Here is a 24,784-nt window from a genome sequence, read left to right on the forward strand (position 1 = left end):
GTCTAGCTATCCCTTTTCTTCAGATGTAGTTAAAGAAGGCATGCCTGTGTTTTCCTTTGTCCTCTGCCACCCATATATGCACCACACAAGTCAAATACACTTCTATTTTATTTAAATGTCAAATCTAAATGTGAATCACATAACACGCAAACATGATAAGTCATGATGAACTGCTCATGGTTCAATGGATATAAAACCCAAACCCAAGCTAATGTGCCAAATCTAAATTGTGCAAATTCTAAACATTGTTTAAACACTGTAATTATGTTAATGCATAACTCCCTCATTTGCATCAATTAATTCCAGCTTAACTACCTCATTAGTTCCTCTTCTATTTGTTCTGATGAATAGAACACGAGGGAATAAAAATCATGATTTTCGTTAAAGCTCATAACTTTATGAACCAACTTAACCCAACTATAATCAATCAGATCACTCATGGGCGCATCATAAACAAGCCTATTGAGGAAGCGACTACTGCATTGGTTGAATAGTTCTTGTCTGTTTATAGCATGGGGGGGGGGGTCAAGGGATATAAAACCCAAACCCAGCATTACTCACACCACATCAGGGTCACCTGAAATTAGTATAACAAGCTAAAAAAAAATGACTTATGATGAGGTGAGTCTGTCTAACTGAATGCATTACATCCATGCAGGTCTGAGCAGATTATTTTTGTAAGTGAGGATTGCCTCCGGAGCTAGAAATGTGGGTTTACCATATCTGGTTGTTCTGATTCTTGAGTTAACAGGAGAAGAATATCCTTTTTTAATTTAAGGTTAAAACATTTCTTATTTAATGTGCACTGTATCCCATTACTTTAGAAAATGTACATCTATTGAAATGAAACGGTAATATTCAATTGGTTAGTTTATTGTAATGGTGTTGACAGAATAAATGCTGTTTTAAATCCCTGTATTTTTATTTCTTTTTTATCTGTACAATGTGTAACCTTGATTTAACCTTTATTTAACCTTGATTTAACCTTGATTTAACCTTGATTTAACCTTGATTTAACATTTATTTTAACTCGGCAAGTCCGTTAAGAAGAAATTCTTATTTACAGACTACTCCGGCCAAACCCGGACGACACTGGGCCAATTGTGCGCCGCCCTACGGGACTCCCAATCAGGGCCGGATGTGATACAGCCGGGATTACAGCCACTTAGATTCTGACCATGGCTAAAAAAAGAGCTATTTCGTAACAACAATTGAATGATTGAATAGTGTAACCGGAAGGTTGCAAGTCCAAACCCCCGAGCTGACAAGGTACCAATCTGTCGTTCTGCCCCTGAACAGGCAGTTAAACCCACTGTTCCTAGGCCGTCATTGAAAATAAGAATTTGTTCTTAACTGACTTGCCAAGTTAAATAAAGGTTAAATAAAATCATCAGACGGGTGAATTGGTTACGGATGCCTGATCACAGATCCATGTACTACTTACTGTAAGAGAGGAAGTGAAAAATGTCTGCTCTCCTCCCTATTTCCTGTCTATTTGTGTTATAGCTCTACAGAGGAAAGACATACACAGATGTCCTCTCTTTTATATTGCTGGGCTTCCTCTTTCCACTGCACTTGTCCACACCAATTAAAAGCAATTAAAACAAAACATTTTACATTGAAACAACATCATTATCTTGTCATCTTGTCATCTTGTCATCTTGTCATCTTGTCATCTTGTTATCTTGTCATCTTGTCATCTTGTCATCTTGTCATCTTGTCATCTTGTCATCTTGTTATCTTGTTATCTTGTTATCTTGTCATCTTGTTATCTTGTCATCTTGTCATCTTGTTATCTTGTCAAAGAGCTACAATGGACTTTGACAGGATTTCAGGACTTCAAGCTGTGAGGTGTAAAGTAAAAGTACATCAATCAATACACAACAAAACGTATAACTTTCACCAGCGAAAGATGATTTACAATCTGCTTTTTAACCTGATTTTCACCCTGATTTCACCCAACCTATTTTTCAACTTGTTTTTCAGGGCTCATTTGAGGACGGGGGTCTTTTCTATGGCTTTGATAACTACTCAGAATTGCTGGAGAGTCCTGACAACAGTAGCAGTGATACTGAGTACACCTGTAATGACGGAGCAGGTCTCCAGCTGTTTCATACTGTGTTCCAACCCCTGGTCTACAGTCTGGTGTTCTTCCTGGGGCTGACAGGTACACACACACTTGTTTCATACTGTGTTCCAACCCCTGGTCTACAGTCTGGTGTTCTTCCTGGGGCTGACAGGTACACACACACCTGTTTCATATTGTGTTCCAACCCCTGGTCTACAGTCTGGTGTTCTTCCTGGGGCTGACAGGTACACACACACCTGTTTCATATTGTGTTCCAATCCCTGGTCTACAGCCTGGTGTTCCTACGGGATCTTCCAATAGTCCAGGTATAACACTACCTAATAACAGTCTATGTGTATTATCTTCTGGTTCCACTAGGTAACAGTCTGTGTATTATCTTCTGGTTCCACTAGGTAACAGTCTGTGTATTATCTTCTGGTTCCACTAGGTAACAGTCTGTGTATTATCTTCTGGTTCCACCAGGTAACAGTCTGTGTATTATCTTCTGGTTCCACCAGGTAACAGTCTGTGTATTATCTTCTGGTTCCACCAGGTAACAGTCTGTGTATTATCTTCTGGTTCCACTAGGTAACAGTCTGTGTATTATCTTCCGGTTCCACCAGGTAACAGTCTGTGTATTATCTTCTGGTTCCACTAGGTAACAGTCTGTGTATTATCTTCTGGTTCCACTAGGTAACAGTCTGTGTATTATCTTCTGGTTCCACTAGGTAACAGTCTGTGTATTATCTTCTGGTTCCACCAGGTAACAGTCTGTGTATTATCTTCTGGTTCCACTAGGTAACAGTCTGTGTATTATCTTCTGGTTCCACTAGGTAACAGTCTGTGTATTATCTTCTGGTTCCACTAGGTAACAGTCTGTGTATTATCTTCCAGTTCCACCAGGTAACAGTCTGTGTATTATCTTCTGGTTCCACCAGGTAACAGTCTGTGTATTATCTTCTGGTTCCACCAGGTAACAGTCTGTGTATTATCTTCTGGTTCCACCAGGTAACAGTCTGTGTATTATCTTCTGGTTCCACCAGGTAACAGTCTGTGTATTATCTTCTGGTTCCACTAGGTAACAGTCTGTGTATTATCTTCTGGTTCCACCAGGTAACAGTCTGTGTATTATCTTCCGGTTCCACCAGGTAACAGTCTGTGTATTATCTTCCGGTTCCACCAGGTAACAGTCTGTGTATTATCTTCCGGTTCCACCAGGTAACAGTCTGTGTATTATCTTCTGGTTCCACCAGGTAACAGTCTGTGTATTATCTTCCAGTTCCACCAGGTAACAGTCTGTGTATTATCTTCCGGTTCCACCAGGTAACAGTCTGTGTATTATCTTCTGGTTCCACCAGGTAACGGTCTTGATGTGTATTATCTTCTGGTTCCACCAGGTAACAGTCTGTGTATTATCTTCTGGTTCCACCAGGTAACAGTCTGTGTATTATCTTCTGGTTCCACCAGGTAACAGTCTGTGTATTATCTTCTGGTTCCACCAGGTAACAGTCTGTGTATTATCTTCTGGTTCCACCAGGTAACAGTCTGTGTATTATCTTCTGGTTCCACCAGGTAACAGTCTGTGTATTATCTTCCGGTTCCACCAGGTAAGTCTGTGTATTATCTTCTGGTTCCACCAGGTAACGGTCTTGATGTGTATTATCTTCTGGTTCCACCAGGTAACAGTCTGTGTATTATCTTCTGGTTCCACCAGGTAACAGTCTGTGTATTATCTTCCGGTTCCACCAGGTAACAGTCTGTGTATTATCTTCTGGTTCCACCAGGTAACGGTCTTGATGTGTATTATCTTCTGGTTCCACCAGGTAACAGTCTGTGTATTATCTTCTGGTTCCACCAGGTAACAGTCTGTGTATTATCTTCCGGTTCCACCAGGTAACAGTCTGTGTATTATCTTCTGGTTCCACCAGGTAACAGTCTGTGTATTATCTTCTGGTTCCACCAGGTAACAGTCTGTGTATTATCTTCTGGTTCCACCAGGTAACAGTCTGTGTATTATCTTCCGGTTCCACCAGGTAACAGTCTGTGTATTATCTTCTGGTTCCACCAGGTAACAGTCTGTGTATTATCTTCTGGTTCCACCAGGTAACAGTCTGTGTATTATCTTCTGGTTCCACCAGGTAACAGTCTGTGTATTATCTTCCGGTTCCACCAGGTAACAGTCTGTGTATTATCTTCTGGTTCCACCAGGTAACGGTCTTGATGTGTATTATCTTCTGGTTCCACCAGGTAACAGTCTGTGTATTATCTTCTGGTTCCACCAGGTAACAGTCTGTGTATTATCTTCCGGTTCCACCAGGTAACAGTCTGTGTATTATCTTCTGGTTCCACCAGGTAACAGTCTGTGTATTATCTTCTGGTTCCACCAGGTAACAGTCTGTGTATTATCTTCTGGTTCCACCAGGTAACAGTCTGTGTATTATCTTCTGGTTCCACCAGGTAACAGTCTGTGTATTATCTTCTGGTTCCACCAGGTAACAGTCTGTGTATTATCTTCCGGTTCCACCAGGTAACAGTCTGTGTATTATCTTCTGGTTCCACCAGGTAACGGTCTTGATGTGTATTATCTTCTGGTTCCACCAGGTAACAGTCTGTGTATTATCTTCTGGTTCCACCAGGTAACAGTCTGTGTATTATCTTCCGGTTCCACCAGGTAACAGTCTGTGTATTATCTTCTGGTTCCACCAGGTAACAGTCTGTGTATTATCTTCTGGTTCCACCAGGTAACAGTCTGTGTATTATCTTCTGGTTCCACCAGGTAACAGTCTGTGTATTATCTTCTGGTTCCACCAGGTAACAGTCTGTGTATTATCTTCTGGTTCCACCAGGTAACAGTCTGTGTATTATCTTCCGGTTCCACTAGGTAACAGTCTGTGTATTATCTTCCGGTTCCACCAGGTAAGTCTGTGTATTATCTTCCGGTTCCACCAGGTAACAGTCTGTGTATTATCTTCTGGTTTATATTCCACCAGGTAACGGGCTGATGTTAACGGTGCTGCTGAAACGCCGTGGCCTCCTGCGGATCACAGAGATCTATCTGTTACACCTGGGCCTGGCTGATCTGATGCTGCTTGCCACCTTCCCCTTCGCACTGGCACAGGTGTCCTTGGGGGTGGTGTTCGGAGACGTCCTGTGTAAACTGATTGGGCTGATGAACCGACTCAACTTCCTTTGTGGGAGTCTGCTCCTGGCATGTATCGGCTTCGACCGTTACCTGGCCATCGTGCATGCCATCACCAGCCTCCAGAGCAGACGCCCCAGGAACGTACACCTCACCTGCCTGGCACTGTGGCTCGTCTGTCTGGCCTTGTCTGCTCCCAATGCTGTGTTCCTGTCTGTAGGGGAGAGTCCCATAGACCCGACTCAGCTCTCATGCTTCTTCCACAGTCACGGTCTCCATGCAAACAACTGGGATCTGACGGTGGGTTCCCCTCAAACGGCTCAGCACTTCATTTCTCTGATCCAGTTATTTCATTGGCTTGTGACCTGGATGGAATCTCTCAGCCAGAGACAGGGAGTTAGACCTGGATGGAATCTCTCAGCCAGAGACAGGGAGTTAGACCTGGATGGAATCTCTCAGCCAGAGACAGGGAGTTAGACCTGTATGGAATCTCTCAGCCAGAGACAGGGAGTTAGACCTGTATGGAATCTCTCAGCCAGAGACAGGGAGTTAGACCTGGATGGAATCTCTCAGCCAGAGACAGGGAGTTAGACCTGGATGGAATCTCTCAGCCAGAGACAGGGAGTTAGACCTGGATGGAATCTCTCAGCCAGAGACAGGGAGTTAGACCTGGATGGAATCTCTCAGCCAGAGACAGGGAGTTAGACCTGTATGGAATCTCTCAGCCAGAGACAGGGAGTTAGACCTGTATGGAATCTCTCAGCCAGAGACAGGGAGTTAGACCTGGATGGAATCTCTCAGCCAGAGACAGGGAGTTAGACCTGGATGGAATCTCTCAGCCAGAGACAGGGAGTTAGACCTGGATGGAATCTCTCAGCCAGAGACAGGGAGTTAGACCTGGATGGAATCTCTCAGCCAGAGACAGGGAGTTAGACCTGGATGGAATCTCTCAGCCAGAGACAGGGAGTTAGACCTGTATGGAATCTCTCAGCCAGAGACAGGGAGTTAGACCTGGATGGAATCTCTCAGCCAGAGACAGGGAGTTAGACCTGGATGGAATCTCTCAGCCAGAGACAGGGAGTTAGACCTGGATGGAATCTCTCAGCCAGAGACAGGGAGTTAGACCTGGATGGAATCTCTCAGCCAGAGACAGAGAGTTAGACCGTCAAAGCAAAGAACAGATGCAGTTGTTAGACTTAGCCAGTAGGTGTTTTCAAATAACCCGTTTGTATCCCAAATAGCACCCTATTCACTATTGGTCAAAAGTATATATACGGAATAGGGTGCCATCTGGGATGGATCACTGGTGTCTCAATCTAGTGGGAGTAAACCAAGGGATATATTTGTACCTCTGTTCCAGGAGCGGCTCCTGACCCACGTGCTGTGTTTCTTCCTGCCTCTCGGGGTCATGACCTACTGCTACGCTGCGGTGGCGGTCACCCTGCACCATAGCCAGAGAGGTCAGCGCAGCCTGGAGAAAGAGGGCGCCATCAGGCTGGCTGCACTAGTCACTGCTGTGTTCTGCCTGTGCTGGCTGCCCTACAACATCACCATGCTGGTGTGAACTGATTCATTCATTTATTGATTCATATGTTTAATTTCATTTATTTGACGATAAAAAAAAAAAAAAGTTATGTAGTCAAGAACATGTAGAATATACTGTTTTTGTTTTTAAATCAACGATAACACAAAGTCACTGTGTGTGTATGAAATGGTCCCCTATTCCCTATATAGTGCACTACTCTTGACCAGAACCCTGGGCCCTATAATACAGTACAAGGTACATAGAACTATATAGTGCACTACTCTTGACCAGAACAAAGGTCAAAGAAGTGCAGTATAAACTGTAGGGAACATTGACTCCTCTCCACTGTGACGTTTAGGTGAAGACCCTGGTGGATCGGGGGTTGGACTCTGGTTTGAGCTGCCAGTCCCGGACTAGTTTGGATAAGGCCTTGGTGGTGACAGAGAGCCTGGGGTACACACACTGCTGCCTCAACCCGCTGCTGTACGCCTTCACTGGGGTACGGTTTCGACAGGATCTCCTGAGACTGCTGGCCCACTGAGTCTGTGGTAAAGGGGTGTACTCCGAGGGGACGGGAGTAAGACGTCAGCGTCATTCTCTAAAGGACTCACCACAGCTAAAATCCTCATGTTGACCACCAGATTTTACTGTTACAACTAAGGTGAAAAGGTGTCTTACACCTTGTTTCTTTAAAAGGATACTGACGGTTCATTCTGATGTTTGAATTAATTATGAGTAAAACTATTGTATTTTCAGCTAAGAGCTGGGGGAGGGGAGGGGGGGGTTACTGTTAGAGCTTGTGAATCATTAATCAACCCTCAGTATGACTAACCTCTCTCTATGGGGTTGTGGATCAATAATCAACCCCCAGTATGACTAACCTCTCTATGGGGTTGTGGATCAATAATCAACCCTCAGTATGACTAACCTCTCTCTATGGGGTTGTGGATCAATAATCAACCCTCAGTATGACTAACCTCTTTATGGGGTTGTGGATCAATAATCAACCCTCAGTATGACTAACCTCTTTATGGGGTTGTGGATCAATAATCAACCCCCAGTATGACTAACCTCTCTATGGGGTTGTGGATCAATAATCAACCCTCAGTATGACTAACCTCTCTCTATGGGGTTGTGGATCAATAATCAACCCTCAGTATGACTAACCTCTTTATGGGGTTGTGGATCAATAATCAACCCTCAGTATGACTAACCTCTTTATGGGGTTGTGGATCAATAATCAACCCCCAGTATGACTAACCTCTCTATGGGGTTGTGGATCAATAATCAACCCTCAGTATGACTAACCTCTCTCTATGGGGTTGTGGATCAATAATCAACCCTCAGTATGACTAACCTCTTTATGGGGTTGTGGATCAATAATCAACCCTCAGTATGACTAACCTCTTTATGGGGTTGTGGATCAATAATCAACCCTCAGTATGACTAACCTCTTTATGGGGTTGTGGATCATTAATCAACCCTCAGTATGACTAACCTCTCTCTATGGGGTTGTGGATCAATAATCAACCCTCAATATGTCTAACCTCTCTTTATGGGGTTGTGGATCAATCATCAACCCTCAGTATGTCTAACCTCTCTATGGGGTTGTGGATCAATAATCAACCCCCAGTATGACTAACCTCTCTATGGGGTTGTGGATCAATAATCAACCCTCAGTATGTCTAACCTCTCTTTATGGGGTTGTGGATCAATAATCAACCCTCAGTATGTCTAATCTCTCTTTATGGGGTTGTGGATCAATAATCAACCCTCGGTATGACTAACCTCTTTATGGGGTTGCGGATCAATAATCAACCCTCGGTACGTCTAACCTCTCTTTATGGGGTTGTGGATCAATAATCAACCCTCAGTATGTCTAACCTCTTTATGGGGTTGTGGATCAATAATCAACCCTCAGTATGACTAACCTCTCTATGGGGTTGTGGATCAATAATCAACCCTCAGTATGACTAACCTCTCTCTATGGGGTTGTGGATCAATAATCAACCCCCAGTATGACTAACCTCTCTATGGGGTTGTGGATCAATAATCAACCCTCAGTATGACTAACCTCTCTATGGGGTTGTGGATCAATAATCAACCCTCAGTATGACTAACCTCTCTCTATGGGGTTGTGGATCAATAATCAAGCCTCAGTATGACTAACCTCTCTTTATGGGGTTGTGGATCAATAATCAACCCTCAGTATGTCTAACCTCTTTATGGGGTTGTGGATCAATAATCAACCCTCAGTATGACTAACCTCTCTATGGGGTTGTGGATCAATAATCAACCCTCAGTATGACTAACCTCTCTGGGGTTGTGACAACATATTCACCTGCTTGTGCAAGCCTCATGTATATACTGACATACGGAGTCTTCCTTGATGGCAATAACCCAATGTTCGACAAACGCTTGTGCTTATAAACGTCTATTTGTGTTCTGGATAGTTTATAAATGTCTAGTTCTGTTCTGGGTAGTTTATAAATGTCTAGTTGTGTTCTGGATAGTTTATAAATGTCTAGTTGTGTTCTGGGTAGTTTATAAATGTCTAGTTGTGTTCTGGATAGTTTATAAACGTCTAGTTGTGTTCTGGATAGTTTATAAATGTCTAGTTGTGTTCTGGATAGTTTATAAACGTCTAGTTGTGTTCTGGATAGTTTATAAACGTCTAGTTGTGTTCTGGATAGTTTATAAACGTCTAGTTGTGTTCTGGATAGTTTATAAACGTCTATTTGTGTTCTGGATAGTTTATAAACGTCTAGTTGTGTTCTGGATAGTTTATAAACGTCTAGTTGTGTTCTGGATAGTTTATAAACGTCTAGTTGTGTTCTGGATAGTTTATAAACGTCTAGTTGTGTTCTGGATAGTTTATAAACGTCTATTTGTGTTCTGGATAGTTTATAAACGTCTAGTTGTGTTCTGGATAGTTTATAAACGTCTAGTTGTGTTCTGGATAGTTTATAAACGTCTAGTTGTGTTCTGGATAGTTTATAAACGTCTAGTTGTGTTCTGGATAGTTTATAAACGTCTAGTTGTGTTCTGGATAGTTTATAAACGTCTAGTTGTGTTCTGGATAGTTTATAAATGTCTAGTTGTGTTCTGGATAGTTTATAAACGTCTAGTTGTGTTCTGGATAGTATATAAACGTCTAGTTGTGTTCTGGATAGTTTATAAACGTCTAGTTGTGTTCTGGATAGTTTATAAACGTCTAGTTGTGTTCTGGATAGTTTATAAAAGTTTGAAAGTGTAATATTGTTCTTTAGCCAATAGGCCTTTAGCCAATAGGCCTTTAGCCAATAGGCCTTTAGCCAATAGGCCTGCATTGCCAATTATTGACTATATGTGAAATGTATTGAATTAAAAAATATATATAAATATGATTGAGTGTTTCCCAATGTTGTTCACACCAGCCAATCTGTATCCCCCTACGACTCATTAGATTGGGGACTACTGTGTATAAAAGTAATAACTACAGGGTCTAGAAGTATAAACTACTGGGTCTAGAAGTATAAACTACTGGGTCGAAAGTATAAACTACTGGGTCTAGAAGTATAAACTACTGTGTCTAGAAGTATAAACTACTGTCTAGAAGTATAAACTACTGGGTCTAGAAGTATAAACTACTGTATCTAAAGTATAAACTACTGTGTTTAGAAGTATAAACTATTGGGTCTAGAAGTATAAACTACTGGGTCGAAAGTATAAACTACTGGGTCGAAAGTATAAACTACTGTGTTTAGAAGTATAAACTATTGGGTCTAGAAGTATAAACTACTGTGTATAAAAGTATAAACTACTGTGTCTAGAAGTATAATCTACTGGGTCTAGAAGTATAAACTACTGTGTCTAGAAGTATAAACTACTTGGTCTAGAAGTATAAACTACTGGGTCTAGAAGTATAAACTACTGGGTCTAGAAGTATAAACTACTGGGTCTAGAAGTATAATCTACTGGGTCTAGAAGTATAAACTACTGTGTTTAGAAGTATAAACTACTGTCTAGAAGTATAAACTACTTGGTCTAGAAGTATAAACTACTGGGTCTAGAAGTATAAACTACTGTGTATAAAAGTATAAACTACTGTGTCTAGAAGTATAATCTACTGGGTCTAGAAGTATAAACGACTGTCTAGAGTATAAACTACTGTGTTTAGAAGTATTAACTACTATATCTAGAGTATAATCTACTATATCTAGAGTATAAAACTACTTTATCTAGAATATAAATGAATGGTTCTAAATGATAAACTACTGTGTCAATAGGTATTAACTACTGTGTCTAGAAGTATAAACTACTGGGTCTAGAAGTATAAACTACTTGGTCTAGAAGTATAAACTACTGGGTCTAGAAGTATAAACTACTGTGTCTAGAGTATAAACTACTGTGTCTAGAAGTATAAACTACTGGGTCTAGAAGTATAAACTACTGGGTCTAGAAGTATAATCTACTGGGTCTAGAAGTATAAACTACTGTGTTTAGAAGTATAAACTACTGTGTTTAGAAGTATAAACTACTGTGTTTAGAAGTATAAACTACTGTCTAGAAGTATAAACTACTTGGTCTAGAAGTATAAACTACTGGGTCTAGAAGTATAAACTACTGGGTCTAGAAGTATAATCTACTGGGTCTAGAAGTATAAACTACTGTGTCTAGAAGTATAAACTACTGGGTCTAGAAGTATAAACTACTGTGTTTAGAAGTATAAACTACTGTGTTTAGAAGTATAAACTACTGTCTAGAAGTATAAACTACTTGGTCTAGAAGTATAAACTACTTGGTCTAGAAGTATAAACTACTGGGTCTAGAAGTATAAACTACTGGGTCTAGAAGTATAATCCACTGGGTCTAGAAGTATAAACTACTGTGTTTAGAAGTATAAACTACTGTCTAGAAGTATAAACTACTTGGTCTAGAAGTATAAACTACTGGGTCTAGAAGTATAATCTACTGGGTCTAGAAGTATAAACTACTGTGTCTAGAAGTATAATCTACTGGGTCTAGAAGTATAAACGACTGTCTAGAGTATAAACTACTGTGTTTAGAAGTATTAACTACTATATCTAGAGTATAAACTACTATATCTAGAGTATAAAACTACTATATCTAGAATATAAATTAATGGTTCTAAATTATAAACTACTGTGTCAATAGGTATTAACTACTGTGTCTAGAAGTATAAACTACTGGGTCTAGAAGTATAAACTACTTGGTCTAGAAGTATAAACTACTGGGTCTAGAAGTATAAACTACTGTGTCTAGAGTATAAACTACTGTGTCTAGAAGTATAAACTACTGTCTAGAAGTATAAACTACTTGGTCTAGAAGTATAAACTACTGGGTCTAGAAGTATAAACTACTGGGTCTAGAAGTATAATCTACTGGGTCTAGAAGTATAAACTACTTGGTCTAGAAGTATAAACTACTGGGTCTAGAAGTATAATCTACTGGGTCTAGAAGTATAAACTACTGTGTCTAGAAGTATAAACTACTGGGTCTAGAAGTATAAACTACTGTGTCTAGAAGTATAAACTACTTGGTCTAGAAGTATAAACTACTGGGTCTAGAAGTATAAACTACTGGGTCTAGAAGTATAAACTACTGGGTCTAGAAGTATAATCCACTGGGTCTAGAAGTATAAACTACTGTGTTTAGAAGTATAAACTACTGTCTAGAAGTATAAACTACTGTGTTTAGAAGTATAAACTACTGTCTAGAAGTATAAACTACTGGGTCTAGAAGTATAAACTACTGGGTCTAGAAGTATAATCCACTGGGTCTAGAAGTATAAACTACTGTGTTTAGAAGTATAAACTACTGTCTAGAAGTATAAACTACTTGGTCTAGAAGTATAAACTACTGGGTCTAGAAGTATAATCTACTGGGTCTAGAAGTATAAACTACTGTGTCTAGAAGTATAATCTACTGGGTCTAGAAGTATAAACGACTGTGTCTAGAGTATAAACTACTGTGTTTAGAAGTATTAACTACTATATCTAGAGTATAAACTACTATATCTAGAGTATAAACTACTATATCTAGAATATAAATTAATGGTTCTAAATTATAAACTACTGTGTCAATAGGTATTAACTACTGTGTCTAGAAGTATAAACTACTGGGTCTAGAAGTATAAACTACTTGGTCTAGAAGTATAAACTACTGGGTCTAGAAGTATAAACTACTGTGTCTAGAGTATAAACTACTGTGTCTAGAAGTATAAACTACTGTCTAGAAGTATAAACTACTTGGTCTAGAAGTATAAACTACTGGGTCTAGAAGTATAAACTACTGGGTCTAGAAGTATAATCTACTGGGTCTAGAAGTATAAACTACTTGGTCTAGAAGTATAAACTACTGGGTCTAGAAGTATAATCTACTGGGTCTAGAAGTATAAACTACTGTGTATAAAAGTATAAACTACTGTGTCTAGAAGTATAATCTACTGGGTCTAGAAGTATAAACTACTGTGTATAAAAGTATAAACTACTGTGTCTAAAAGTATAATCTACTGGGTCTAGAAGTATAAACGACTGTGTCTAGAGTATAAACTACTGTGTTTAGAAGTGTTAACTACTATATCTAGAGTATAAACTACTATATCTAGAGTATAAACTACTATATCTAGAAGTATAAACTACTGTGTTTAGAAGTATTAACTACTATATCTAGAGTATAAACTACTATATCTAGAGTATAAACTACTATATCTAGAATATAAATTAATGGTTCTAAATTATAAACTACTGTGTCAATAGGTATTAACTACTGTGTCTAGAAGTATAAACTACTGTGTCTAGAAGTATAAACTACTGTGTCTAGAAGTATAAACTACTGTGTCTAGAAGTATAAACTACTGTGTCAATAGGTATTAACTACTGTGTCTAGAAGTATAAACTACTGGGTCTAGAAGTATAAACTACTGTGTCTAGAAGTATAAACTACTGTGTCTGAAGTATAAACTACTGTGTTTAGAAGTATAAACTACTGTGTTTAGAAGTATAAACTACTGTGTCTAGAAGTATAAACTACTGTGTCTGAAGTATAAACTACTGTCTAGAAGTATAAACTACTTGGTCTAGAAGTATAAACTACTGTGTCTAGAAGTATAAACTACTGTGTCTGAAGTATAAACTACTGTGTTTAGAAGTATAAACTACTGTGTCTAGAAGTATAAATTACTGTGTCTGAAGTATAAACTACTGTCTAGAAGTATAATCTACTGGGTCTAGAAGTATAAACTACTGTCTAGAAGTATAAACTACTTGGTCTAGAAGTATAAACTACTGTGTCTAGAGTATAAACTACTGTGTCTAGAAGTATAAACTACTGGGTCTAGAAATATAAACTACTGGGTCTAGAAGTATAAACTACTGGGTCTAGAAGTATAAACGACTGTGTCTAAAGTATAAACTACTGGGTCTAGAAGTATAAACTACTGGGTCTAGAAGTATAAACGACTGTGTCTAAAGTATAAACTACTGTGTCTAGAAGTATAAACTACTGGGTCTAGAAGTATAAACTACTGGGTCTAGAAGTATAAACTACTGTGTTTAGAAGTATAAACTACTGTGTCTAGAAGAAGAGAAGTATAAACTGCTGTCTGAAGAATAAACGACCGTGTCTGAAGTATAAAATTACATAAAAGGTCAATGACTCCAACACAATGACATGGATAGAGTTCAGTATTCTTTCATTTTTTGACTTCTATTAAAACACAGTTATACAGAACATTTGCAAACAATCACAAATTGCATCTTATATACAGCAACTATATATATATATATATATATATATATATATCATATATATTTATATATTCCAGTTTGGTAGCCGGAGGAGAAAGATAATCAATGATATCAAACATATAGAAACCAATAGGCTTTGCCTCACAACCCTAAACCTCGTCCAAAACAAATACAGTCATCTGTGAAATATAGGCTCCATATTTTACAGACATTGTAGAAAATGGCTTCAGATATCTTTATTAAACCGTTGTCATGACAGCTCTTCAATATTATCATTATTTTTTTAATCAGTTTTTACTCCAAACAATATGAAGATTATCATGTTTAACCATTCGAAGCAATTATAACAGTATTAACATTGATGAAACCATATGAGACAATGGAAAAACACCCTATTGAAAAGAAGGTTTTTACAGTAATTCTGCATCCCAAACACACTATGTAGTGAATAGGGGGCCATTTTGACCACAGACATATAGCAGGAGGCTGTTGGATCAGGAGGATCAGCAGGGCATGTTAGCCAGGGCCGTAGCCTAGGGGACTGTCCAGGGACATACCTCTCTGTCTGAGTGGCCCCTGGGAGCCAGGGCCCATGCCGGGGCCCATCATCCCACTCTGGGGGTGTGGGGGGCCCGGTCCCATCATGGGGCCCTGAGGGGACATGAGGGATCCCCCCTGCTGGCCGAATGGGTCCCCAGGGAGGCCCATACTTCTCTGCTTAGCCTGCATCAGCATGAGGTTCTGCTGGGCCATTAGGCTGTGTTGTTGGGAAGACATCATGGATGGGTGGGGCTGGGGGCCAAGGTGGCCGCCGTGGAGGAGGCTGTTCGCCATCATGGCCTGCTGTTGAAGCTGTTGCTGGGTGGGGCCTGGCCCCATACCTGTCCTCCCCATCATGTGTCCAGGATGCATCATGTGACCACCCGGACCCCCCATGCCCCTGGATCCCCCCTGGGGCATCCCCGCCATACCATGTCTACCCATCCCACAGTGGGAGGGGTGGGGGGGCAGCTGCTGTTCTGCCATCATGTTCTGCAGGTTAGCAATGTGAGGGTTGGAGGAGGGGGCATTGCTGTGAGGGCCAGGGGCAGACAGCTGTTTCAGGAGCTGTGGAGGAGGGGGGCAAGGGCCCTGGGAGCCAGGCTGGCCCTGGTGGGGGTTAGGGTGGTTCCCCTGGCCCTGCTGGACCCCGGACATGCCCTCTGCCTTGGGGAAATACTGCAGGGTGGAGGAGGGCTTGTCGGAGGGGATGATACGAGACAGGTCGAACTCCGGGATGCCAGAGTGGGTCGGTCGGATGACGTCACTCAGGTCGGGGCCGTCGGGGCCCAAAAAGGAGTCAGAGTGGTGGGGGCCGCGCTGGTGGGGGTGGGACATGCCCTTACTGAGCATGTGCTGCAGCTGCTGGGGGGGGAGAACATCTTCTGGGTTCTGTTGGGAGAACTGGGGGGGCATACTGCCCAGAGGGGAGTGCATGGGGCCTCCGTGAGAGGGGTGCTGCATGCGAGGGAACCCTCCCATCTGGTTTTGGGGGTGCATGGGGGACAAGCTGTACCCCATCCTGTCCAGGGGTCCCCCTCCGGCGCCCATCATGGCAGGGTTCATACCGTTCAGGCCCATTGGGTTGGGGGACAGCTGGCCACTGTGGGGCCCAATGGAACTCTGGGACAGCATCATAGAGCCCTGATGGTTCCCTGGGTTACCTGATAGTAGACAGAGAGACAGAGAGAGACAGACAGAGCGAGAGAGAGAGAGACCGTGACAAACAAACAGACAGAGAGAGGATTATCACTATTTACTAAACAGGACCATTCATCGAATAACAATAACATGTAAATGAACACGCCCAATTTTATCACAAAATGTTATATCTGATATGTATTAAGAGACAATTCAAATATTTGTAAAATATTATTTGCTTTCTCACAATCATGGAAATACAGAAAGATTGTTATACAAAAATGGTAGATTTAATCAAATATGGGTTAGGTCTTGACTTTGATCAAGACAAGTGGTCAGCGTACCTCCGATGTTGACTCCGGACAGCAGAGGGCGATCTGGCATCATCTCGTCATCGGAGGTGGCAATGGTCTTGATAGCGTCGTGGTAGAGTGGGGTGGAGCTAGGCATGGCATACTTGGACATCTGTGACATAATGAGGGAGAGTGGGTTCTGAGTAGGAGGGTTGTCTGGCGATGAGGTGAAGGGCATGCTGGGAGCCATGGAACCAGGCTGGCTGATAGGGGTGGAGTTAGAACTCCTGGGGGGCAGTGATGGTCCTATCAGGGATGGACAAGACCAAGATCAATCAAACAATCAAAGAATCAAGAATACAAAAAAACAGAGAGAAAGATCTTTAGTAAAAACAGAGAGAAAGATCTTTAGTAAAAACAGAGAGAAAGATCTTTAGTATCCCAAAAAACAGAGAGAAAGATCTTTAGTAAAAACAGAGAGAAATATCTTTAGTAAAAACAGAGAGAAAGATCTTTAGTATCCAAAAAACAGAGAGAAAGATCTTTAGTATCCAAAAAACTGAGAGAAAGATCTTTAGTATCCAAAAAACAGAGAGAAAGATCTTTAGTATCCAAAAAACTGAGAGAAAGATCTTTAGTATCCAAAAAACAGAGAGAAAGATCTTTAGTAAAAACAGAGAGAAAGATCTTTAGTATCCAAAAAACAGAGAGAAAGATCTTTAGTAAAAACAGAGAGAAAGATCTTTAGTATCCAAAAAAAGCCATTTAGTTTCCAACATGCAGATAAAATATTTTACTCTGTTACAAAGTTACAATTCTGTTAAAATTGTTTGAATTGTAATTTTTTTGTAAAAGATCTACACAAAATGCTCTGTAATGTCAAAATGGAAGAACCTTGATTAGATAAGTATTTACCCTGAGTGAATACATGTTAGAAACACCTTTAGCATTAATTACAGCTGTTGAGTATTTATTATGGATCCCCATTAGTTCCTGTGAAGGCAGCAGCTACTCTTCCTGGGGTTTATTATGGATCCCCATTAGTTCCTGTCAAGGCAGCAGCTACTCTTCCTGGGGTTTATTATGGATCCCCATTAGTTCCTGTCAAGGCAGCAGCTACTCTTCCTGGGGTTTATTATGGATCCCCATTAGTTCCTGTCAAGGCAGCAGCTACTCTTCCTGGGGTTTATTATGGATCCCCATTAGTTCCTGTCAAGTCAACAGCTACTCTTCCTGGGGTTTATTATGGATCCCCATTAGTTCCTGTCAAGTCAGCAGCTACTCCTCCTTGGATTTATTATGGATCCCCGTTAGTTCCTGCCAAGGCAGTAGCTACTCTTCCTGGGGTTTATTATGGATCCCCATTAGTTCCTGTCAAGTCAGCAGCTACTCTTCCTGGGGTTTATTATGGATCCCCATTAGTTCCTGTCAAGTCAGCAGCTACTCCTCCTGGGATTTATTATGGATCCCCGTTAGTTCCTGCCAAGGCAGCAGCTACTCTTCCTGGGGTTTATTATGGATCCCCATTAGTTCCTGTCAAGGCAGCAGCTACTCTTCCTGGGGTTTATTATGGATCCCCATTAGATCCTGCCAAGGCAGCAGCTACTCTTCCTGGGGTTTATTATGGATCCCCATTAGTTCCTGTCAAGGCAGCAGCTACTCTTCCTGGGGTTTATTATGGATCCCCATTAGTTCCTGTCAAGGCAGCAGCTACTCTTCCTGGGGTTTATTATGGATCCCCATTAGTTCCTGCCAAGGCAGCAGCTACTCTTCCTGGGGTTTATTATGGATCCCCATTAGTTCCTGCCAAGGCAGCAGCTACTCTTCCTGGGGTTTATTATGGATCCCCATTAGTTCCTGCCAAGGCAGCAGCTACTCTTCCTGGGGTTTATTATGGATCCCCATTAGTTCCTGTCAAGGCAGCAGCTACTCTTCCTGGGGTTTATTATGGATCCCCGTTAGTTCCTGCCAAGGCAGCAGCTACTCTTCCTGGGGTTTATTATGGATCCCCATTAGTTCCTGCCAAGGCAGCAGCTACTCTTCCTGGGGTTTATTATGGATCCCCATTAGTTCCTGTCAAGGCAGCAGCTACTCTTCCTGGGGTTTATTATGGATCCCCATTAGTTCCTGCCAAGGCAGCAGCTACTCTTCCTGGGGTTTATTATGGATCCCCATTAGTTCCTGCCAAGGCAGCAGCTACTCTTCCTGGGGTTTATTATGGATCCCCATTAGTTCCTGCCAAGGCAGCAGCTACTCTTCCTGGGGTTTATTATGGATCCCCATTAGTTCCTGTCAAGGCAGCAGCTACTCTTCCTGGGGTTTATTATGGATCCCCATTAGTTCCTGTCAAGTCAGCAGCTACTCTTCCTGGGGTTTATTATGGATCCCCATTAGTTCCTGTCAAGGCAGCAGCTACTCTTCCTGGGGTCCAGCTAAATTAAGGCAGTTTATACCATTTTAAAACATTACAATACATTCACAACACACACTGTGCCCTCAGGCCCCTCCTCCACCACTAACACATATCTACTGTGCCCTCAGGCCCCTACTCCACCACTACCACATATCTACAACACACTGTGCCCTCAGGCCCCTCCTCCACCACTACCACATATCTACAACACACTGTGCCCTCAGGCCCCTCCACCACTACCACATATCTACAACACACTGTGTGCCCTCAGGCCCCTACTCCACCACTACCACATATCTACAACACACTGTGCCCTCAGGCCCCTACTCCACCACTACCACATATCTACAACACACTGTGCCCTCAGGCCCCTCCTCCACCACTACCACATATCTACAACACACTGTGTGCCCTCAGGCCCCTCCTCCACCACTACCACATATCTACAACACACTGTGCCCTCAGGCCCCTCCTCCACCACTACCACATATCTACAACACACTGTGTGCCCTCAGGCCCCTACTCCACCACTACCACATATCTACAACACACTGTGTGCCCTCAGGCCCCTACTCCACCACTACCACATATCTACAACACACTGTGCCCTCAGGCCCCTACTCCACCACTACCACATATCTACAACACACTGTGTGCCCTCAGGCCCCTACTCCACCACTACCACATATCTACAACACACTGTGTGCCCTCAGGCCCCTACTCCACCACTACCACATATCTACAACACACTGTGTGCCCTCAGGCCCCCACTCCACCACTACCACATATCTACAACACACTGTGTGCCCTCAGGCCCCTCCTCCACCACTACCACATATCTACAACACACTGTGTGCCCTCAGGCCCCCACTCCACCACTACCACATATCTACAACACACTGTGTGCCCTCAGGCCCCTCCTCCACCACTACCACATATCTACAACACACTGTGTGCCCTCAGGCCCCTACTCCACCACTACCACATATCTACAACACACTGTGTGCCCTCAGGCCCCTACTCCACCACTACCACATATCTACAACACACTGTGTGCCCTCAGGCCCCCACTCCACCACTACCACATATCTACAACACACTGTGTGCCCTCAGGCCCCTACTCCACCACTACCACCACATATCTACAACACACTGTGTGCCCTCAGGCCCCTACTCCACCACTACCACATATCTACAACACACTGTGTGCCCTCAGGCCCCCACTCCACCACTACCACATATCTACAACACACTGTGTGCCCTCGGTCCCCTACTCCACCACTACCACATATCTACAACACACTGTGTGCCCTCAGGCCCCTACTCCACCACTACCACATATCTACAACACACTGTGTGCCCTCAGGCCCCTACTCCACCACTACCACATATCTACAACACACTGTGTGCCCTCAGCCCCCTACTCCACCACTACCACATATCTACAGTACTACATCCATGTGTATGTATAGTGTGTGTGTGTCTGTGCCTATGTTTGTGTTGCTTCACAGTCCCCGCTGTTCCATAAGGTGTTTTTAAATCGGTTTTAAAATCTGATTCTACTGCTGCATCAGTTACCTGATGTGGAATAGAGTTCCATGTAGTCATGGCTCTATGTAGTACTGTGGATTAGAGTTCCATGTAGTCATGGCACTATGTAGTACTGTGGAATAGAGTTACATGTAGTCATGGCTCTATGTAGTACTGTGGAATAGAGTTCCATGTAGTCATGGCTCTATGTAGTACTGTGGAATAGAGTTCCATGTAGTCATGGCTCTATGTAGTACTGTGGAATAGAGTTTCATGTAGTCATGGCTCTATGTAGTACTGTGGAATAGAGTTTCATGTAGTCATGGCTCTGTGTAGTACTGTGGAATAGAGTTTCATGTAGTCATGGCTCTATGTAGTACTGTGGAATAGAGTTTCATGTAGTCATGGCTCTATGTAGTACTGTGCTCCTCCCATAGTCTGTTCTGGACTTGGGGACTGTGAAGAGACCTCTGGTGACATGTCTTGTAGGGTATATATGGGTGTCTGAGCTGTGTGCTAGTAGTTTAAACAGACCTCTGGTGGCATGTCTTGTGGGGTATGTATGGGTGTCTGAGCTGTGTGTTAGTAGTTTAAACAGACAGCTCGGGGAATTCAACCAACACCTCTCATAAATAAAGTCAATCTCTCCTCTACTTTGAACCAGGAGGGATTGACATGCATATTATTCATGTTAGCTCTCTGTGTACATTAGAGGGCCAGCCGTGCTGCCCTGGTCCGAGACAGCCGTGCTGCCCTGGTCTGAGCCAAATGTAATTTTCCTGTTATTTTTTGTGGCACCTGACCACATGACTGAACAGTAGTCCAGGTGGGACAAAACTAGGGCCTGTAGGACCTGCCTTGTTGATAGTGTTATTAAGAAGGTAGAAACTAGGGCCTGTAGGACATGCCTTGTTGATAGTGTTGTTAAGAAGGTAGAAAATAGGACCTGCCTTGTTGATAGTGTTGTTAAGAAGGTAGAAACTAGGGCCTGTAGGACCTGCCTTGTTGATAGTGTTGTTAAGAAGGTAGAAACTAGGGCCTGCCTGGTTGATAGTGTTGCTAAGAAGGTAGAAAATAGGACCTGCCTTGTTGATAGTGTTGTTAAGAAGGTAGAAACTAGGGCCTGTAGGACCTGTCTTGTTGATAGTGTTGTTAAGAAGGTAGAAACTAGGGCCTCTAGGACCTGCCTTGTTGATAATGTTGTTAAGAAGGTAGAAACTAGGGCCTGTAGGACCTGCCTTGTTGATAGTGTTGTTAAGAAGGTAGAAACTAGGGCCTGTAGGACCTGCCTTGTTGATAGTGTTGTTAAGAAGGTAGAAACTAGGGCCTCTAGGACCTGCCTTGTTCATAATGTTGTTAGGAAGGTAGAAACTAGGGCCTGTGGGTCCTGCCTTGTTGATAGTGCTGTTAAGGAGGCAGAGCAGTGCTTTATCATGGACAGACTTCTCCCCATCTTAGCTACTGTTGTATCAATATGTTTTGACCAGGACCGTTTACAATCCAGGGTTACTCCACCCAGGGTTACTCCACCCAGGGTTACTCCACCCAGGGTTACTCCACCCAGGGTTACTCCACCCAGGGTTACTCCACCCAGGGTTACTCCATCCAGGGTTACTCCATCCAGGGTTACTCCACCCAGGGTTACTCCACCCAGGGTTACTCCACCCAGGGTTACTCCACCCAGGGTTACTCCACCCAGGGTTACTCCACCCAGGGTTACTCCATCCAATCTCTACTTGCTCAATTTCAATGTTATTTATGACAAGATTTAGTTGAGATTTAGTGAATGATTTGTCCCAAATACAATGCTTTTAGTTTTAGAAATATTTAGGACTAATTTATTCCTTGCCACCCACTCTGAAACTAACTGCAGCTCTCTGTTCAGTGTTGCAGTGATTTCAGTCTCTGTAGTAACTGATATATATAGTGTTGAGTCATTTCTTTCAGACAATCAGTCATTTGTGTAAGTGTTGTGCTTGTTGAGTGTCCTTCCCTATAAGCATGCTGAAATGACGTTGTCAATTTGTTTACTGTAAAGTAGCATTGTATCTGGTCAAACACCATTTTTTCCAGAAGTTTAATTAGGGTTGGTAACAGGCTGAGTGGTTGGCTATTTGAGCCAGTAAAGGGGGCTTTACTATTCTTGGGTAGTGGAATGACTTTAGCTTCCCTGCAGGCCTGAGGGCACACACTCTCTAGCAGGCTTACAAGATGTGGCAAATAGGAGTAGCAATATGGTCTGCTATTATCCTCAGTAATTTTCCAACATCTAGTGGAAAGCCTTCCCAGAAGAGTGGAGGCTGTTATAGCAGCAATGTTCCAACATCTAGTGGAAAGCCTTCCCAGAAGAGTGGAGGCTGTTATAGCAGCAATGTTCCAACATCTAGTGGAAAGCCTTCCCAGAAGAGTGGAGGCTGTTATAGCAGCAATGTACCAACATCTAGTGGAAAGCCTTCCCAGAAGAGTGGAGGCTGGTATAGCAGCAATGTTCCAACATCTAGTAGAAAGCCTTCCCAGAAGAGTGGAGGCTGTTATAGCAGCAATGTTCCAACATCTAGTGGAAAGCCTTCCCAGAAGAGTGGAGGCTGTTATAGCAGCAATGTTCCAACATCTAGTGGAAAGCCTTCCCAGAAGAGTGGAGGCTGTTATAGCAGCAATGTTCCAACATCTAGTGGAAAGCCTTCCCAGAAGAGTGGAGGCTATTATAGCAGTAATGTTCCTACATCTAGTGGAAAGCCTTCCCAGAAGAGTGGAGGCTGTTATAGCAGCAATGTTCCAACATCTAGTGGAAAGCCTTCCCAGAAGAGTGGAGGCTGTTATAGCAGCAATGTTCCTACATCTAGTGGAAAGCCTTCCCAGAAGAGTGGAGGCTGTTATAGCAGCAATGTTCCAACATCTAGTGGAAAGCCTTCCCAGAAGAGTGGAGGCTGTTATAGCAGCAATGTTCCTACATCTAGTGGAAAGCCTTCCCAGAAGAGTGGAGGCTGTTATAGCAGCAATGTTCCTACATCTAGTGGAAAGCCTTCCCAGAAGAGTGGAGGCTGTTATAGCAGCAATGTTCCAACATCTAGTGGAAAGCCTTCCCAGAAGAGTGGAGGCTGTTATAGCAGCAATGTTCCAACATCTAGTGGAAAGCCTTCCCAGAAGAGTGGAGGCTGTTATAGCAGCAATGTTCCAACATCTAGTGGAAAGCCTTCCCAGAAGAGTGGAGGCTATTATAGCAGTAATGTTCCTACATCTAGTGGAAAGCCTTCCCAGAAGAGTGGAGGCTGTTATAGCAGCAATGTTCCAACATCTAGTGGAAAGCCTTCCCAGAAGAGTGGAGGCTGTTATAGCAGCAATGTTCCAACATCTAGTGGAAAGCCTTCCCAGAAGAGTGGAGGCTGTTATAGCAGCAATGTTCCAACATCTAGTGGAAAGCCTTCCCAGAAGAGTGGAGGCTGTTATAGCAGCAATGTTCCAACATCTAGTGGAAAGCCTTCCCAGAAGAGTGGAGGCTGTTATAGCAGCAATGTTCCAACATCTAGTGGAAAGCCTTCCCAGAAGAGTGGAGGCTGTTATAGCAGCAAAGCGGGGACCAACTCCATATTAATGCCCATGATTTTGGAATGAGATGTTCGACAAGCACGTGTCCACATACTTTTGGCAATGTAGTGTATATACATTCATAACTTGATCATGTTTAAAGACATATTTAATGTCTGATTTGTTATTGTTACCCATCTACAAATCACTGCCTGGTGGTTAGAGGCAGGAAGCCTAGTGGTTAGAGGCAGGTAGCCTAGTGGTTAGAGGCAGGTAGCCTGGTGGTTAGAGGCAGGAAGCCTAGTGGTTAGAGGCAGGTAGCCTGGTGGTTAGAGGCAGGAAGCCTAGTGGTTAGAGGCAGGAAGCCTAGTGGTTAGAGGCAGGAAGCCTAGTGGTTAGAGGCAGGTAGCCTGGTGGTTAGAGGCAGGAAGCCTAGTGGTTAGAGGCAGGTAGCCTGGTGGTTAGAGGCAGGAAGCCTAGTGGTTAGAGGCAGGAAGCCTAGTGGTTAGAGGCAGGAAGCCTAGTGGTTAGAGGTAGGTAGCCTAGTGGTTAGAGCAGGTAGCCTAGTGGTTAGAGGCAGGTAGCCTAGTGGTTAGAGGCAGGTAGCCTAGTGGTTAGAGGCAGGTAGCCTAGTGGTTAGAGGCAGGTAGCCTAGTGGTTAGAGGCAGGAAGCCTAGTGGTTAGAGGTAGGTAGCCTAGTGGTTAGAGCAGGTAGCCTAGTGGTTAGAGCAGGTAGCCTAGTGGTTAGAGGCAGGTAGCCTAGTGGTTAGAGGCAGGTAGCCTAGTGGTTAGAGGCAGGTAGCCTAGTGGTTAGAGGCAGGTAGCCTAGTGGTTAGAGGCAGGTAGCCTAGTGGTTAGAG

General features: G+C 42.9%; 2 protein-coding genes across 4 annotated transcripts in view; one reads left to right on the plus strand and one right to left on the minus strand.

The window, feature by feature from the left end:
- Positions 1-533: 533 nt before the first annotated feature.
- On the plus strand, positions 534-10,115 carry cxcr5 (chemokine (C-X-C motif) receptor 5). Its single transcript, XM_020477452.2, has 5 exons — positions 534-621; positions 1,987-2,167; positions 5,059-5,507; positions 6,568-6,765; positions 7,091-10,115. The coding sequence occupies exons 1-5, from the start codon at positions 607-609 to the stop codon at positions 7,271-7,273; spliced, it is 1,026 nt and encodes a 341-aa protein (XP_020333041.2). The 5' UTR covers positions 534-606; the 3' UTR covers positions 7,274-10,115.
- Positions 10,116-14,411: 4,296 nt separating this feature from the next.
- The window catches only part of bcl9l (bcl9 like), an 83,319-nt gene continuing 72,946 nt past the window's right edge, over positions 14,412-24,784 (minus strand). For all 3 annotated transcript variants that reach the window (XM_031795371.1, XM_031795372.1, XM_031795373.1), the window contains exons 8-9: positions 16,508-16,762; positions 14,412-16,186 (exon numbers count right to left, since the gene is read on the minus strand). In XM_031795371.1, coding sequence (XP_031651231.1) covers positions 15,000-16,186; positions 16,508-16,762 — 1,442 coding nt within the window. In that variant the 3' untranslated portion in view covers positions 14,412-14,999. The remainder of the gene's footprint in view (positions 16,187-16,507; positions 16,763-24,784) is intronic.

This window comes from Oncorhynchus kisutch, linkage group LG18, assembly GCF_002021735.2.
Source record: "Oncorhynchus kisutch isolate 150728-3 linkage group LG18, Okis_V2, whole genome shotgun sequence".
NCBI lineage: Eukaryota > Metazoa > Chordata > Actinopteri > Salmoniformes > Salmonidae > Oncorhynchus > Oncorhynchus kisutch.